The 15,848-nt window shown below is 55.5% G+C and overlaps 2 protein-coding genes across 3 annotated transcripts in view; both read right to left on the minus strand.

The window, feature by feature from the left end:
* LOC125156563 (complement C3-like) overlaps positions 1-5,391 on the minus strand; it is a 46,336-nt gene extending 40,945 nt beyond the window's left edge. For both annotated transcript variants that reach the window (XM_047842725.1, XM_047842718.1), the window contains exons 1-9: positions 5,289-5,391; positions 4,705-4,897; positions 4,109-4,271; positions 3,939-4,009; positions 2,070-2,164; positions 1,907-1,989; positions 1,734-1,824; positions 1,378-1,480; positions 1,160-1,286 (exon numbers count right to left, since the gene is read on the minus strand). In XM_047842725.1, coding sequence (XP_047698681.1) covers positions 1,160-1,286; positions 1,378-1,480; positions 1,734-1,824; positions 1,907-1,989; positions 2,070-2,164; positions 3,939-4,009; positions 4,109-4,271; positions 4,705-4,897; positions 5,289-5,359 — 997 coding nt within the window. In that variant the 5' untranslated portion in view covers positions 5,360-5,391. The remainder of the gene's footprint in view (positions 1-1,159; positions 1,287-1,377; positions 1,481-1,733; positions 1,825-1,906; positions 1,990-2,069; positions 2,165-3,938; positions 4,010-4,108; positions 4,272-4,704; positions 4,898-5,288) is intronic.
* A 7,924-nt stretch (positions 5,392-13,315) lies between these two features.
* The window catches only part of LOC125156577 (complement C3-like), a 38,609-nt gene continuing 36,076 nt past the window's right edge, over positions 13,316-15,848 (minus strand). Inside the window, exons 36-41 of the mRNA XM_047842732.1 lie at positions 15,034-15,139; positions 14,722-14,811; positions 14,462-14,545; positions 13,822-13,905; positions 13,595-13,730; positions 13,316-13,498 (exon numbers count right to left, since the gene is read on the minus strand). Coding sequence (XP_047698688.1) covers positions 13,357-13,498; positions 13,595-13,730; positions 13,822-13,905; positions 14,462-14,545; positions 14,722-14,811; positions 15,034-15,139 — 642 coding nt within the window. The 3' untranslated portion in view covers positions 13,316-13,356. The remainder of the gene's footprint in view (positions 13,499-13,594; positions 13,731-13,821; positions 13,906-14,461; positions 14,546-14,721; positions 14,812-15,033; positions 15,140-15,848) is intronic.

Below are 15,848 nucleotides of genomic sequence, written 5' to 3' on the forward strand. Positions count from 1 at the left end.
CTCAGACTGTGCCTCTTCTACAGACGGGATCTCACTTTCATTCTGGACCTCCCCCACTCAGAATGGGCCACCTCTATCAGACTGGATCCCACATTTATTCTGGGGCTCCCTCCCCCCTCAGATTGGCCCTCCTCTATCAGACTGGATCCCACTTTCATTCTGGACCTCCCCCACTCAGACTGGGCCACATCTATCAGAATGGATCCCACATTCATTCTGGGCCTCCCCACCTCAGATGGGGCCTCTTGTATCAGACTGGATCCCACATTTATTCTGGGGCTCCCTCCCCCCTCAGACTGGGCCTCCTCTATCAGACTGGATCCCACATTCATACTGGGCCTCCCCCTCAGACTGGGTCTTCCCTGTTAGACTGGATCCCACTTTCATACTGGGCCTCCCCCGCACACTAGGCCTCCCCCCCTCAGACTGGATCGCACCTTCATAGTGGGCCTACCCTCAGATTGGCCCTTGTCTATGAGACTGGGTCCCACTTTCATTCTGGGGCTCCCTCCCCCCTCAGACTGGGCCTCCCCTGTCAGACTGGATCCCACCTTCATATTGGGCCTCCCCCTCAGACTGGGCCTCCTCTATCAGATGGATCCCACTTTCATACTGGGCCTCCCCCTCGGACTGGGCCTCCTCTATCAGATTGGATCCCACTTTCATTCTGGGGTTTCTTCCCCCCTCAGACTGGGCCTCCCCTGTCAGATTGGATCCCACAATCATACTGGGCCTCCCCCCTCAGACTGTGCCTCCTCTATCAGACTGGATCCCACCTTCATACTGAGCCTCCCCCCTCAGACTGGGCCTCCTCTACACACTGGATCTCACTTTCATTCTGGGGCTCCCTCCCCCTCAGATTGGCCCTCCTCTATCAGACTGGATCCCACATTCATTCTGGGGCTCCCTCCCCCCCTCAGATTGGCCCTCCTCTATCAGACTGGATCCCACTGTCATTCTGGGGCTCCCCCCACCCTCAGAATGGGCCTCCTTTGTCTCACTGGGTATCACTTTCCTCTGGATATCCTCTCTGACACTTGGCCTCTGCCTTTGGACTGGTTCTCCCCTGTCACACTGCATTCCACATCCATTCTGGGCCTCTGCCCTCACACTGGGCCTCCCCCCTCATTTGGGTCCCTTTCCTCAGACCAGGCCTCACCTGAGTGCAGGATAACGGTGACAGACACGTACAACGACTTCCCCACCAGGGCATCTGCTCCGGAGGGTTCCACCCCGCTCAGCAGGACCTTTCGTTCCAGCCTGGCCTCCCCACTGCCATCATCGATCTGGGGGAGGAAGGAAGGCTCAGAGAGGGGGAGGGGCGCAGGTGAGGGAGGGGGAGGTCCAAAGTGGAGGAGGCTCAGAGGGGCAGAGCACCTGAACACGGGTGAGGGACTGGGGCAGCGAAATCCTCTGGTCACCATCCTGGACCCCAAAGATGACGAAGGCTATTCCATCCACATTCTTCCCATACAAGAACCTGAGAGGCAAGAGGGTCTCAGATGCTCCTCTCCTGAAGGGCGAGGCTGCCTGCAAACTTCCACGGACCCCTGGTCCCTCGCCTGGTGCTTACCTGGCCAGTATCTGGTTCTTCACTCAGCGCCCACCTGGTCCCACACCTGGCCACACCGCACCCGGGTTCCCTTACCCGGCCCCTACCTGGCTCCACCCCTAGCTGCCAACCTGGCCCCCCTCCCCTCCCCTCCCACCTGGCCCCATTCCTAGCCCCTCACCTGGCCGTGATGGTGACCTCCAGGCCCTGTGGGTCATCAATGTAGTAGAATTTCTCTGTAGGCTCCACTTGGACCTCAAAACTGGGCAGCACTGGGGGCGAGACGGCACCAGTAGGCTGTCAGCACTGGGCCTGGCACTTGGGGCCCCCACCCTGACTCCTTCCTCCTCTTACCGTACTCCTTCACCTCGAACTCAGCAGAGAATACCTGCTGTGGGGCATCTTCATAGTGGGCTTCTATCTTCCACTGCCCTGTACTGTGGGGAAGGCAGGTGAGTGAGCCAGCCAGACGCCCTCCCTTGGCATAGGGAACCCCCTCTAGGAGGGCCTGACATACTTGACCAGCTCCGGGATGTTCCAAGACAGGGACAAGATGCCAAACAGCCTCCGAGAAGACAAGGAGTCCCTCTTGATGGGAACACCGTCAGGGGTCTGAGACAGGGAGGGCGTGTCTCTTCAGAGACCTGGCTTAGCCCCTAGGCTCTCTTCCTCCTCTCTGTGTCTGGACACTCTCTGTGTCATGACTACTGGGGCAGTGCTTATGAACATGGACTTGAGTCAGTCAGCCTGGGTTCAAATGCCCACTCTCCCATTTACGCGCTGTGTCACCTTGGGCAAATTACTTGATGTCTCTGTGCTCAACGTGCCCAGCTAGAAGAAGGAGAGGAACATAGCCCCTACCTCACTGGCTTGGCACATGATTCATGTAAGCTGGAGCTCACTCTCGTCGGCGGCTGTCTGAATACCGATAGTAACTAGCATTTATCACCTACATTGTGCGGGACCCTGTGGTAAGCATCCTATGGGCGCTAAGTCACACAGCATTGCCTACCTTCGACTCTTTGACCTACAAGAATACAAAGTCGTGTGGTTCAACCTAACACACAGTATGTCATTCGTTGCAAATAACTAAACATCAGGAGACATCATGTAAAAATCTGGCTTTCTGGCTCCTCTTGGAAATTGGGATAACCGTGGATACGGGTTCCTGTTGGCACATAGCGACATTTGACTGGAACTGGGCAGAGGCTCTACCGTTAGAGGTGTGTGTTCTCCGTTCCCCACAAATCCCACCGATCCCCACAGTCAGCTTGTGGCTGTCAGGACCTGGTCCCTGTTACCTTTGCATGATTGCAAGAAATACTCATGATGATCCTCTGAGAACGACCTGCCTCTTCCCTCTTTCCTTCACTTCCTCCTTCCATTCCCCCTCCCCCCCCACCCCTTTCCTGCCTTAGCCCAGTAAATTGTAATGAAATTACTGTATGCCAAGCACCCATCCTGTCTGGAATTTAGGTTCTGTGGAGGTCTAGGGAGCGGGCAATTAGCAAATGAATACATTCAATTTATAGGGTGCCTAAAGGAGATGACAGGAAGGGAGACCAGTGGAGTGTGTGTGTGTGTGTGTGTGTGTGTGCGTGGGTGTGCGTGGGTGTATGAGTTGGGAGAGGGTGTCTGCAATTTTACAGGTCCTCAGAGAGGCTTCTCTGTATAATTGTGCCATCGGTGACATTTGAGCAGAGACTTGAATGACGTGATGGGGCAAGCTATGTGGGTATTTGGAGGAAGAGCGTTTTGTGAGTAGTGGGGGAACAGCCTGTGCAAAGGTCCTAGGGCTGGCTCTTTATGGCAGTTGGAGGGACAGCAATAAGGCCCATGTGGCTGGAGCAGAGTGAGTGAGGGGAGGAGGGGGAGGAGAGGAGGAGAGGAGGACAGGTAGGGGACTGGGCAAGTCTTGCAGGGCCTTGGGGAGTGCTGGGAGGCCTTAGGCTTTTACCCCAAGGAGGTGGGAGCTCCTGGAGGGCTCTGGGTGGAGGAGGGTGGGGCACGAGTTGGGTGCTCGAGGCTGCCCCCTGGCAGCAGGAGGCGGATTGGGCTACAGAGAGTGTTTATCTATCATCTCAATCTTCAGCTGAGAAAACCAAGGCCCAGGAGGGTGAAGTGACCTGTCCAGAGTGACACGGTCCCCAGAGGTTTGTCTGGAGCCGGAATCCACAGGCAGAAGCATCACTGTGCCTGGTATCACTGGATCTCTGCCCTGTGTCCAGGACTCTTTGTGTGTTCGTGGCTCTACAGGTCTCTTTGCCTTTAGGCCTCTGTAGTCTTGCCTTTTCCGGAGTCTCCTCTCTGTCTCTCTCTATCTCTTTGTCTCTCCCCGAGTCTCTGCCCAGGGGGAGTCATTGTCTGGGTTCCCCACTGCTGGTACCTGGATGCTGACAATAACGATCCGGCCCACGGGCAGTAGGTCGTTGTCCACGGTAAAGATCCGATAGAGGACTGGGAGATGATGTTAGAGAAAGGGGGCGGTGAGTGAGGCCCTGGCCCTCCCCACAGTCCCCCCCCAGCCCTCTCTCCAGCCACCACCCAGTCCCTTACCCGTGGATCCGGGGGTATAGATGGGCTTGTCCGTCTGGATGAAGAGGTACCCGCTCTGAAAGCTGACCAGCACCACCTTCTCCACCACGGTGCCCCCGAAGTCCGCCTGGACAGTCACGAATTTTTTCCCCTTCCCTGATGTTAATTCCCAGTTGGCTGGGATCTAGGCATAGCCAGAGGATCGTTGAGATGTTGCCTCCCGGCCCCTTGCCCGCATTCAGCCCCAGGCTTTCAGTGGGGTCCACACCTGCCTGCCCTTCCTGCCAATAGCACCTGTCCACCACTCCGGGTCTCCCTGGTGTGCCCAGGTTGGGAGCGGAGGGGTAGGAGGGGAGGGAGCAAGGGTCTAAGATGGGTAGGGATCAGAAAGGGGGATGAGTAGGGGTAATCAGACACGGGCCTCAGAGGACCTCTCTTAGGAGAGGGGCTCAAAGCTAGGGGCTCAGGATAGGAGAAGCTAATTGAAGGAGGAGTCTCAGAGAGGGGAGGGGCTTCCAAGTGGCACCTGGTCATAATGGGGAGGGGCTTCCAAGTGGGATGGGTTCAAAACATGGAGGAGACTCAGAGCCGGGAGGGGCGCCAGCAGGTACACGCACCTTGATGTTGACTGTGCTCATGTGGTCATTATCCTTGGTCAGATCAGTGTTTCCACTGGACAAACTTAGCTTCCTGTCTGGAAAGTCGTAGACGCTGACTGTGACTGCAATGTTGCCTCCATAGTCATGGGCCTCCAGCAGCACGGTCTCCTCATTCTCCAGCCGCAGGATGTTGGGGGTGATCATGGAGAACCTGCAGGTCGGGTTGGAACACGGGATGGAGCTGCCATTCTAGGGACCAGGGTTCCAATCCTCACCCACATATCACGAAGCCCCCAAATCCTGTGAAGTCAGATCTCGAGGCCTCCAAGTGATTCCGCAGCCATGGAATCACTGAACACACCACAGGCACCCAAACCTGCAGACCCCTGTTCTAGAAACATCCGCCTCCCATTGTAACCCGAGTGCCATGAACCCCCAGCTCATGAAATCATGAGCTCGCAGGCAGCCCAAGTCCATTCACATCCCAACCCGCTGACCCCTGCCTCCACAGACACCCATGTGCGCCCTGGATTCTACTAGGACCTGAACCCCACCCCCACCTCACAAGTAGCCCGGTTTGGAGAAGGGTCATGACCACTCACATGGGGTCCCCCGGTGCCAGGGGCAGGATGGTAAGCAGCAGCAGCAGGCTGGGGCCTGAGGCAGGCCCCATGGTGCAGGGACGGTGGAGGGACAGAGGGACGGAGGAAGCGGACTGGGAGGGAATGAGCAGAGGCTGCTGGAGGCTGCCTTTTATCTGGCTCCCGCCTCCCCCCTGCAACCTCAGCCCAGCCCGCAGCTCCCGTGGCTTCCCCCTTCCTGGAGCTGCCCCAGATTTCTCAATACCATTTCCTAAGTTTTTCATCCCTGGGGCCAGTGTGTCCTGGGGTAACTAACCCAAGGGCATGTCCTCCAGCAAGATGGACACACCTTCCCCCTGCCAAGGTCTCCCTCAGGGTCAAGGTCAGTTGGTAAACAGGGACCTTTCCCTGTTGCACCTGCTTAGCGTTGGAGGAACACTGAGGGCCAGAGAGCTCCCCACCCCAGGTATCTGGGCCTGGCGCCCAGTCTTCTTTTGGCCATGCGTTTGTTAACCAGTGCCTTCCTATGGGTTCATCTCTATGCCCATTGTGCCCGGAAGTGTGGGAGAGGGAAGGCAGGCAAGATAAGCCATCAGGGGAGAGAGAGGAGGAGGCCTGGAGGATGGGATTCCCGTTAGCTGGCGTGCCCTGCCCAACATTCCAGCTATGGACAGCCGGAGAGCCAGGCTGCCTGGGTTGAGGCTAAGTGGGGTCTCTGGAAGGCACTTAACCCTAACACAGTATTGGCTATGTGTCCCCGATTCCAGTTGAACTGGTGTCCTGAGTTTCGTCTGGCACCCCAGCTGGAGGAAGGAGAAGAAGGGGAAGGAAGGGGGAGGCTTTCTGGGTGGGGGGAGCCCAGGCACCCCTCTCCCCCCCACCCCCTTGAGTGCAGTGATTTCCGTGCTGCACCCCCCACCCTCACCCTTGAGTCGGTGCCAGGCCTGGGAACAGCAGGGACTGCCCCTCCCCTCCTGGCCCCCCACTTCCAGGATGGGGTCCTTGCTACACTGCTTTCTGAGATTTTCCCTCCAGGACCCACGGCCTGGGCACCTCCCCCACCATGCAGCCCAGGCCTCCCCTTCTCCCCCTACTCGTTACTCATTAACTAGAAGGTAAACTTGGCCTGGCTGGATCTGATCTGCCCCACGGCTGCTTCCCCCGCTCCCCTGCACCCCTGACTCAAGCTCAGGAGAGGCCTGAGCATCAGGGACTCCCACCCTGGAGGGTGCAGGGGCAGGCTGGACATTCACAGCCATGAATGTCCCTCTGAGCATTGGGTGACAAGCCAGTGGCATGGGGCAGGCAGAGGCTCATCCTGGTGCCTCGCATGTGGTGAGGCCCCACTGCACATGGACTGTATGTTTATTGTTTCCAACACCTGCTTCTCTTCCTCACCTTGTTTCGCTGACAGCCCTGCCCGTCCTCCAAACCGTCCCCCATCGTCCTCCCTCTCCCCTGCACTCACTGTCCCAGTCCATCTGTCTGTTGTCTGCACCCCTGTGGTCTGTGGCCTCCCTGCTGCAGAATCACTTCTTCCAGCCCATGTACACACACAATATCGTATTTCATTCCCTGTTAAGTGGGCACGCTTATTATCACACCCATTTTACAGATGAGGGAACTGAGGTTCAGAGAAGTGAATTGACTTGCACTGGGCTACACTTAATCTGTCTCCTGTCCTGCACACACGTGCACAGAGACATGCACAGTGACACAGGAGACCCACCTGCCACAAGCCATGAGCCCCTACTCACCAGCAGGGGTGTGGCCATCTCCCCCAGTAGCCAGCAGCAGCAGCAGGAGGCCCAGGGCCAGCTGGCACGCACTGCAGGGCTATCTTCACCTGTGGCTGAAGCCCAGCCTCATGAATGGGATGTCTGTCTGTCCATCCACCATATACACTGAGGGCCATAGAACTGTCTCCCCATGCCTGAGCAGATGAGGTCCTGAGTCACCTCAGGGCAGGGCTAGCATGGCTGGGTCCCTGAGGGCAGGGAAGAAACCACAATTGCCCAATGGTCCTGGGCTTCACACGCTGCAGACAGGCGCCTATGGGTACCTGGGTTCAGCCTTTGGTCACTCCGCGATCAAATATTTATAGATACGTGTGTGCCAGGCACTGTTCTAGGTTTGAGGCCACAGCTGTGAACAAGATAGACAAAAGCCCCTGGTGTTAAGGAGCTCCCATTGTTGGGGTGAGAGACAATGAGCCTCGTAAAGAAGAAAATACTATAGAGTGTTTGAGATGGTGGTTAGGGAAGTGCAAAATACAAGAGTGGTTTGTGTGTGTGTGTGTGTGTGTGTGCATGGAGATGAGTGCAGGGGCAGGCATGCATGTTGGTGCATCTATGCACACATGCGGGCGTGTGTAGGTGTGTGCATGTAGGTGCATGTGTGTGTCCGATGTGCATGAGTGTTCACGTGCACGGGTGTGTGCAGGAGCAGACACACATACGCCTGCATGTGTGGATGTGTGTACATGTGCATGAGTGTGCCTGTGAGTGTGTGTGTGTGCATGCGTGCATGCATGGATGCAAGTTCAAATTGGAACTCACGGACAGGTGGTGTAACCACCAGCCGCTAGGTTAACTAGGCTGAATCCAAGGCCTGGGAGTCGTCCCGGGGCACCTCGAACTGGCCTGAGTAGCCCTCTTTCTCTTCTCCCCCACATCCCACCTTTTCGCAAGCCCTGGCCATTCAGTCTCAACGTCTGATCTGAACCCAGCCGCCCGTTTCCAGACCCACTGCTACTGCCTTTGCTAAGTGCTGTGGGCTGAGTGTCTGTGCCCCTCCCCCGTTCATTTGGTGATGTCCTGATCACCTACCTGATGGCCTCTGTAGGTGGGGCCCTGGGGAGGCGGTTAGGTCAGGAGGGTGGAGTCTTCCTGAATGGGATGAGTGCCCCTGACGGAGACTCTCTCCCTCCCTCTCTCCCTCTTCCTCTCCGTCTCTGCCATTTGAAGACGTTTGAGGACCCGGTGAGAGGGCCACCGTCTACAAGCCAGGAACAGAGCCCTCACCAGAGCCCGACCAAGCTGGCACCTGTGTCTCAGACTTCCAGCCTCCGGAACCCTGAGAGATGCATGTCTGCCGTTTGAGGCGCCCGGTGTAGGGCATCTTGTTACAGCCGCCAGACTGCACTAACACACTAGGGCATCTGTCATTTCTGGCCTGATTCTTGCAGTGGTTTCCAGCTGGACGTTCTCTCTGCCTCTTGCCACCTCATAATTCATTCTCTGCCCTCTACAAGTGTGAACTTGTGTATTTGTTTCCTTTAATTTATATGGTTTCATTTAATTTACTATTTTCTTTTATTTTAGAGGTGAAATTCACATAACGTAAAAGCAACCATTTTAAAGCGAGCAGTTCAGCGGTATTTAGGGCATTTCCACAGTCAGACAACTCTGTCTGGTCCGCAGACGTTTTCAGTGCCTCGAAAGGTAAGCCCATACCCATAAAGCAGTCCCCATCCCCCAGGCCTCCCAGCCCCTGCCAACCACTAGTCAGCTTTCCTGCTCTATGGAGTTACCTGTCCTGAATAGTTCAGGTATTTCATAAAAGTGGAAATACACAACCTGTGGTCTTTTGTGTCTGGCTTCCTTCACTGAGTATAATGTTTTCAAGTCTCAGCCAGGTCCTTCCTTGTTAGGGCTGAGGAATGTTCTAGTGTATGGACACATCCCAGTTTGCTTGCCCATTCACGCGCTGAGGGATGCTTCAGTCGTTTCCACCTTTGGCCTACTGGGCAAAGTGCTGCTATGAGCATGCTCGCACGTGTATTTGTCTGGGTACCAGCTTCCAAGTCTTTGGGCAGATAGCTAGGATTGGAATTGCTACCATCAGCTTTCCAAACACATAAGTCAGCCTTCATGTCTTCCCTGCTTAAAATATTGCAGTGGCTTCCCACGGAGCCCTCAGGGGCTAGCACATTACGCGTGTGGCCCAAATCCGGCCATCCCCCTCTGTGTGTACGGGAGCGGCTCACTTTAGTGAGCTGCAGATACCCACCAGGGGCTTCCCTCTCTGCCTGTTCCCCACTCTGCTCCCAGTGCCCACCTCCCTGACTCACAGCCAGCATCTCACCACGTCCATGCCCTGTGCTGGTCATACTGGCCGCCACCTACATGTTGGAGAATCCTGTGTTGGTAACTACAGAGCACTGAGTGAATGAATCTCATCCTGGGGGTTGGTGGCTCAGCGAGTTGCCTTGCCTTTGACAAGCTCATCCAGGAGAGAAAGTAGACCTTGGGATGGAAAGGTTGGCTGGGATCTGGGTATCACTGGATCAGAGAGAAACGGACCTTGGGGTCACCTCCTACTGCTTCCACCTTTCTGGATCTCCAAACTGCTCCTCCTTGGGTGAATCACTTATCATGGAGAGAACAGCTCTGGCTGCTGGGCATAGAGGATGCCCCCCATCTGGGATGGCCCATCTCATGTGAAGACAGCATGGCGGGACACAAGTTTCCTCTCTTGTTTTATAAGCACCTTCATGATCTCCTTGATTTTATCTTGGCCATCAAACCTTAAGATATTTACTATCTGGCCCTTTATAGAAAAAGCTTGGCCTTCCCCTGAGCTTAGAGTAGACACAAAGTGATCTTCACTATCTTGAAGTCCATACCCTGTGCTCACTTGGCCTCAGGCATCTTGAGGACTTTGTACATACTGTTTCCTTCATCTGGAATGTTCTTTTCCAGATCCTCCATGCCTGGCTCCTCCTTGTCATCTGTGTGTTGGCTCAAGAATTCCCTCCTGACAGAAGCTATCCCTGTATTCCCTGACAATCTACATTAGTCAGGGCTCTCCAGAGAAAGAACCAGTAATATCTCTATCTGTCCATCATCCACCCACCCACCCATCCATCCATCCATCTGTCCTTCCATCCATCCATCCATCCATCCATCTGACCATCCATCCCTAAATCCATCCATCCATCCATCCATCCATCCATCCATCCGTCCCTCCGTCCATTTATCCATCCATCTATCCAACCACCCATTTTGCAATACACCCATCCATCCATCCATCCATTCATCTATTCATCCATTTGTCTGATCATCCATGCATCCATCCATCTACCTGCCCAACCATAAATCCATCCATCTGTTCATCCTTCCATCCATCCATCCATCCATCCAACCACCCATTTGTCCATCCATCCATCCGTCCATTCGCCCATTTATCCATCCATCCATCCATTTGACCATGCATTCATCCATCCATCCATCCATCCATCCATCCATTTATATATTCATTCATCTCTTCATCCACCCATCCATACATCCATTCATCTATTGCCTACTATCTATCATCTATCTATGTTTTCTACCCACCACTTAACGATTTATATGTATTATCTATGTATGTATGTATGCATGTATGTATCTATGTATCTATCGATGATCTGCATGCACACACGCATACACACACACACACAATTTATTTTGAGGAATTGGCTCATGTGACTATCGGGTTCATCAAGTGAGTATCGATGGAACACATCAACTCCACGCTATCTTTAGAATGTGAGTTTCAAAGATATCTGTGTTGTCACAGTGTGGAACCACAGGTGCTCAAACAAAAAAATACCAATGTATTAAAAAAAAGGAAGAAAATTAATCCTAGGGCAGAAGAAAGGGAGAAATTGGCATGAAAAACATGACAAGAAGGACATAAAGGCGGGTGGGCAGACGTCTGGTCAGATGTCACCTAGTGAGGCTGGGACACCTAGTGAGTGGTGAGAATTTTTGAGTCTCCCCTTGACAGGGGTGCCTGACAACCAAGAATGGAAGTAGCAGGGTGACTGCGAATATATTTCTCCCATATTCCTGGAATTGGGAGGTGGGGCTTACAGGCACTCGAGGTCTTAGGGGAAATGGGTGACTGCCAGTCTCAGGACTTTTCTCATGATGACCTCATCTACAGCCAGGAACTGGATCCCACCATCCAAAGCCAAGACTTACTAGTGGTGTTATTAATCAGAAGAGGCATCCAGGGGCCCAGGTTCCAACATCAGCCAGTGAAATGATTTGCCTGTGACTGCTGCCCCCCGCGCAGCTCAGGTGATGCTGTGACCACAATGCCCACCTCCCCCCCACCCCTGCAATCTGCTCTTGAAAATGGACTCATGCCTTCCCCTCCCTGGGTCACTCAAATATCCGGTGAAAACCTTGCCAGCCCTGCCCCTTATTGCCGCCGCCTGGGAACAGCCAGGAGGAATGCAGGCAAAGTAGTGAATGGAGTTGCACACACCCTAGAGATGATGGGCAAATGGAAAGAAGGTGAGAACAGGTGGGGAAGAAGGTGAGGAGGTGGAGGATCTGGGTGGGGAGGAAGGTGAGGAGGCAGAGGATCCAGGTGGGAGGAAGGAGAGGAGTAGGAGGATCCCGGTTGGGTGGAAGGTGAGGAGGCGGAGGGTCCAGGTTGGAGGAAGGTGAGGAGGGGAGGATCCAGGTGCGAGGAAGGTGAGGAGGTGGAGGATGCAGGTGGGAGGACGGTGAATAGGGGGAGGATCCAGGTGGGGAGGACACTGAGGAGGCGGAGGATCCAGGGGGGAGGAAGGTGAGGAGGCGGAGGATCCAGGTGGGAGGAAGGTGAGGAGGTGGAGGATGCAGGTGGGAGGATGGTGAATAGGGGGAGGATCCAGGTGGGGAGGACAGTGAGGACGCGGAAGATCGGGGGGAGGAAGGTGAGGAGGGGAGGATCCAGGTGCGAGGAAGGTGAGGAGGTGGAGGATGCACGTGGGAGGACGGTGAATAGGGGGAGGATCCAGGTGGGGAGGACAGTGAGGACGCGGAGGATCCAGGGGGGAGGAAGGTGAGGAGGCGGAGGATCCAGGTGGGAGGAAGGTGAGGAGGGTGAGGATACAGGTGGGGAGGAAGGTGAGGAGGGTGAGGATAAGGGTGGGGAGGACGCTGAGGAGGCGGAGGATCCAAGTGAGAGGAAGGTGAGGAGGGGGAGGATCCAGGTGGGGAGGATGATGAGGAGGGGGAGGTTCCAGGTGGGAGGATGGTGAGGAGGCAGAGGATCCAGGTGGGAGGAAGGTGAGGAGGCGGATGATCCAGGTTGGGAGGATGGGAGGATGAGGAGGAGGGGGAGGACCCAGGTGGGAGGAAGGTGAGGAGGTAGAGGATCCAGGTGGGAAGGTGAGGAGGTGGAGGATCCAGGAGGGGAGGAAGGTGAGGAGAGGCAGAATCTAGTTGGGAGGAAGGTGAGGAGGGGGAGGATCCAGGTGAGAGGAAGATGAGGAGGCGGAGGATCCAGGTAGGGGGAAGGTGAGGAGGCGGAGGATCCAGGTGGGGATGATGGTGAGGAGGCGGAGGATCCAGGTGGGGAGGAAGGTGAGGAGGCAGAGGGTCCAGAAGGGAGGAAGGTGAGGAGACAGGATCCAGGTGGGGATGAAGGTGAGGAGGTGGAGGACGAGGTGGGAAGAAGGTGAGGAGGTGGTGGATCCAGGTGGGAGGAAGGTGAGGCGGAGGATCCAGGTGGGAGGAAGATGAGGAGGCAGAGGGTCCAGGTGGGAGGAAGGTGAGGAGACAGGATCCAGGTGGGGATGAAGGTGAGGAGGCAGAGGATCCAGGTGGGAGGAAGGTGAGGAGGCGGAGAATCCAGGTGGGAGGAAAGTGAGGAAGGGAAGGATCCAGGTGGGGATGAAGGTGAGGAGGCAGAGGACTGTGGAGCCTTCGTGCATAATGATGCTCGTGAGGGCTGGGGTAAAGCAGGTGAGGATACTGGTACCCACACAGTGGATGAGAGAAGGATGTAGGGGAAGATACTGGTGAGGACCCTGAAAAAGAGGCAGAGGACACACAGGTCACTACGCAGGTGGAAAGAAAGCAAGTAGGTGAGCAGTTGGCGCAAACGCAGGCTCACTTCAGACTACGTGCAGGTGCAGTGCAGGTGCATGTGGGCACGGGCTCCCCGGGGGAGGAAGCAAACGTGCAGGTGATCCACAGGGAGGAAGGAGTTGCAGGGGAGGAAGCAGGGGATCACAGCTGCCTCTTCCTCCCTCTCCGAGACCTTCCGACTTTGGGAGACACATGAACTCTCAGTGAAGCTTTATTGTGGGGACTGGGGGCAGGGGTCAGTTGGGACAGCCAAAGACAACCATGTTCTCAGTGAAGTTGGCCAGGTCTTGACACAGCTTCTCATTCTCCTCATCCTGGCATTCATCAGCCTCTGGCCACTGTTCCACCCAGGTGTCCTTCCCAATGATGTAGCTGATGCTGGGGGGAGGACGGCAGGTCAGGATCAGGGCAGGGAAAGCATGGGAAGGGGCGACCCACTGCGGGGGGTGGGGCATGCAGAGGGCTGACACTCACTTGGGTTTCTCTCCCCACAGGTCGGCGGACATGCCCCACATGAGGTAGTGTTTCCCCTCCTGCAGCTTCAGGGCTTCTCTGCACTTGATGTGGCTGATGAACCTGCGCTCCTGTCCAACCTGCACCTCATCAGAGCCTGGAAGGGACGGACAGGGACGCTGAGTGGGGGAGGGCAGGGAACCAGCAAGAAGGAAGTGGAAAGACAGAACACAGACTCCAGGGCTGACCTGATTTGATGATCTGCTCGACGACCATTACGTAATCATCAAAGTCTTCTGACAGCTCCTTCTTGAGAAGCCTGGTCTTGTACACTGATGGGGGAGGAGGGGAAGGACGGTGGGGTCACGGGCAAGGGGGGCTGCGGGGACCCTCAGCTGCAGACGCACCTGGGCATATGGCGTCCCCAAGCAGACACGTGCAGGGTCACAGCCACACGTGCAACAGTCCCTGCCCCCCAGTAACACACCTGCCACATGTCTTCCCACAACCACCACGTCACACAGCCACACACGGCCATGTGCACAATTACACTCACCACAGTGGAGTCCTATGCATAACACCCATCCACTATCCCCCACAAGCACTGTCTCTCATCTCCATGGCTTGGCACGACTACAATGTCACACACAAAACGGGCAGATGACCATATCCACTCTCACACTGGCTGCACACCCGGCCGACTCATTAGCGTGGCTCCCCGTGCACTCATGGCCCCTCATAACACATTTACACACACACACACATCGGCTGCAACCACAGGCTGACGTATAGCCATATGCAGCCAGGGGCACTCACAGCCAGTCACACACACAGCCATGGCCACACAGTGTCGCTCACCCAGGCACCCATGTGCACGTGCCCACTCACCATAGTCTACTCCTGGTTCACAGGCCTTGTCCAGACGCTCGTCCAGGGTGATCTTTTCATCCATCGGGTGCATGAAGCAGTTCTCTGTGTGGTGGATGAGTGGGGGACATGGTTACATCACACATGTTGTCCAGGGCCCCCCACCCCTGGGTCCGTGTGGGTGTCCACTGGGTGTGGGCTTTCAGAGCCCCCTTGGGCCACCCCCATGGAAGGAGGATCTGGGGGTGTGTGTCCACCCTTCCAGGCTTCTCTGCACCCACCCTCGGCACAGCGGCACATGTCTTTGTGACAGAGCTTGCTCAACAACCCGTCTTCTTTGTCTGGGTGGTAGAACCGGATGCAATTCTCATCTGTGGGCAGAGTGGCAGGGAGGTGTCAGAGGGCCTCCAGCCCAGAGACCCAGGGGCTTGGATTCCCAACTCCAGTCCCTCAGACCTGGAGAGGCCAACTCCAGTCCCTCAGACCTGGAGAGGCCAGGTCCTCAACCCTGGGACCCTCCGGCGCCCGCCTTGCATGGATCCCTTGGACCCCCAGCCCCCCCAGGCCCCCCAGACCCTAGGTGGGCTGCTCACCCAGGTTGTAATAGGAGTACACCTTGACCGACCCGGGCTGGATAAGCCCCACGTTGAAGTACTGGTGCACTTTGAAGGTCAGACAGTCCTCCTGGTCATGTGAGATCTGGGGGGAAGGAGAAGGCTGGTTAGTGGGGCGACAGGTCGTGTGAGATCTGGGGGGAAGGAGGAGGGTGGTCAGTGGGGCGACATGGAACGGAGCCCAGCATAGGGTCCTGGGGGTTGAGACAGTGGTGGAGAAAGTGAGGGAGCAGGAGTCTCCACCAAAAGACTGATGAGCACTTCAACACAGCCATTTCCACTTCGCCAAGGCTTGAAGCTACATTATCCCTGCCAGCTTCCTTTCCTAGTTCAGTGTGGCCATGTGATTGAGTTCTGGCCACCAGGCTGCTGTCTCTGCCCATGAAAACATCAACAGTTAATGGTGCTGAATGCTATATTTAAAAGTTGTTATGGGATGGCACCAGGAGGGCATAGTCGGTTAAATAAATGACTCTTTATCTCAGGTCAGGTCATGATCTCATGGGTTTGACTTTGAGCCCCACATTGGGCTCTGCTCTGACAGCACAGAGCCTTCTTGGGATTCTGTCTTTACGTCTCTCTGCCCTTCCCCTTCTTGTGTTCTCTCTCTGTCTCTCTCAAAATAAATAAACATTAGAAAACTGAAAAGAAAAACTTATTGAGAGGGTAGATCTTAAAAGTTCTCATCACACACACACACACACACACACGCATTAAAACTATGTGAAGTAATAGATGTGTTAAGTAAACTTATGGTGGTGATCATTTCCCAATATACACATACATCAAATCAT

The sequence above is a fragment of the Prionailurus viverrinus genome, chromosome A2 (genome assembly GCF_022837055.1).
Source record: "Prionailurus viverrinus isolate Anna chromosome A2, UM_Priviv_1.0, whole genome shotgun sequence".
NCBI classification, from domain to species: domain Eukaryota; kingdom Metazoa; phylum Chordata; class Mammalia; order Carnivora; family Felidae; genus Prionailurus; species Prionailurus viverrinus.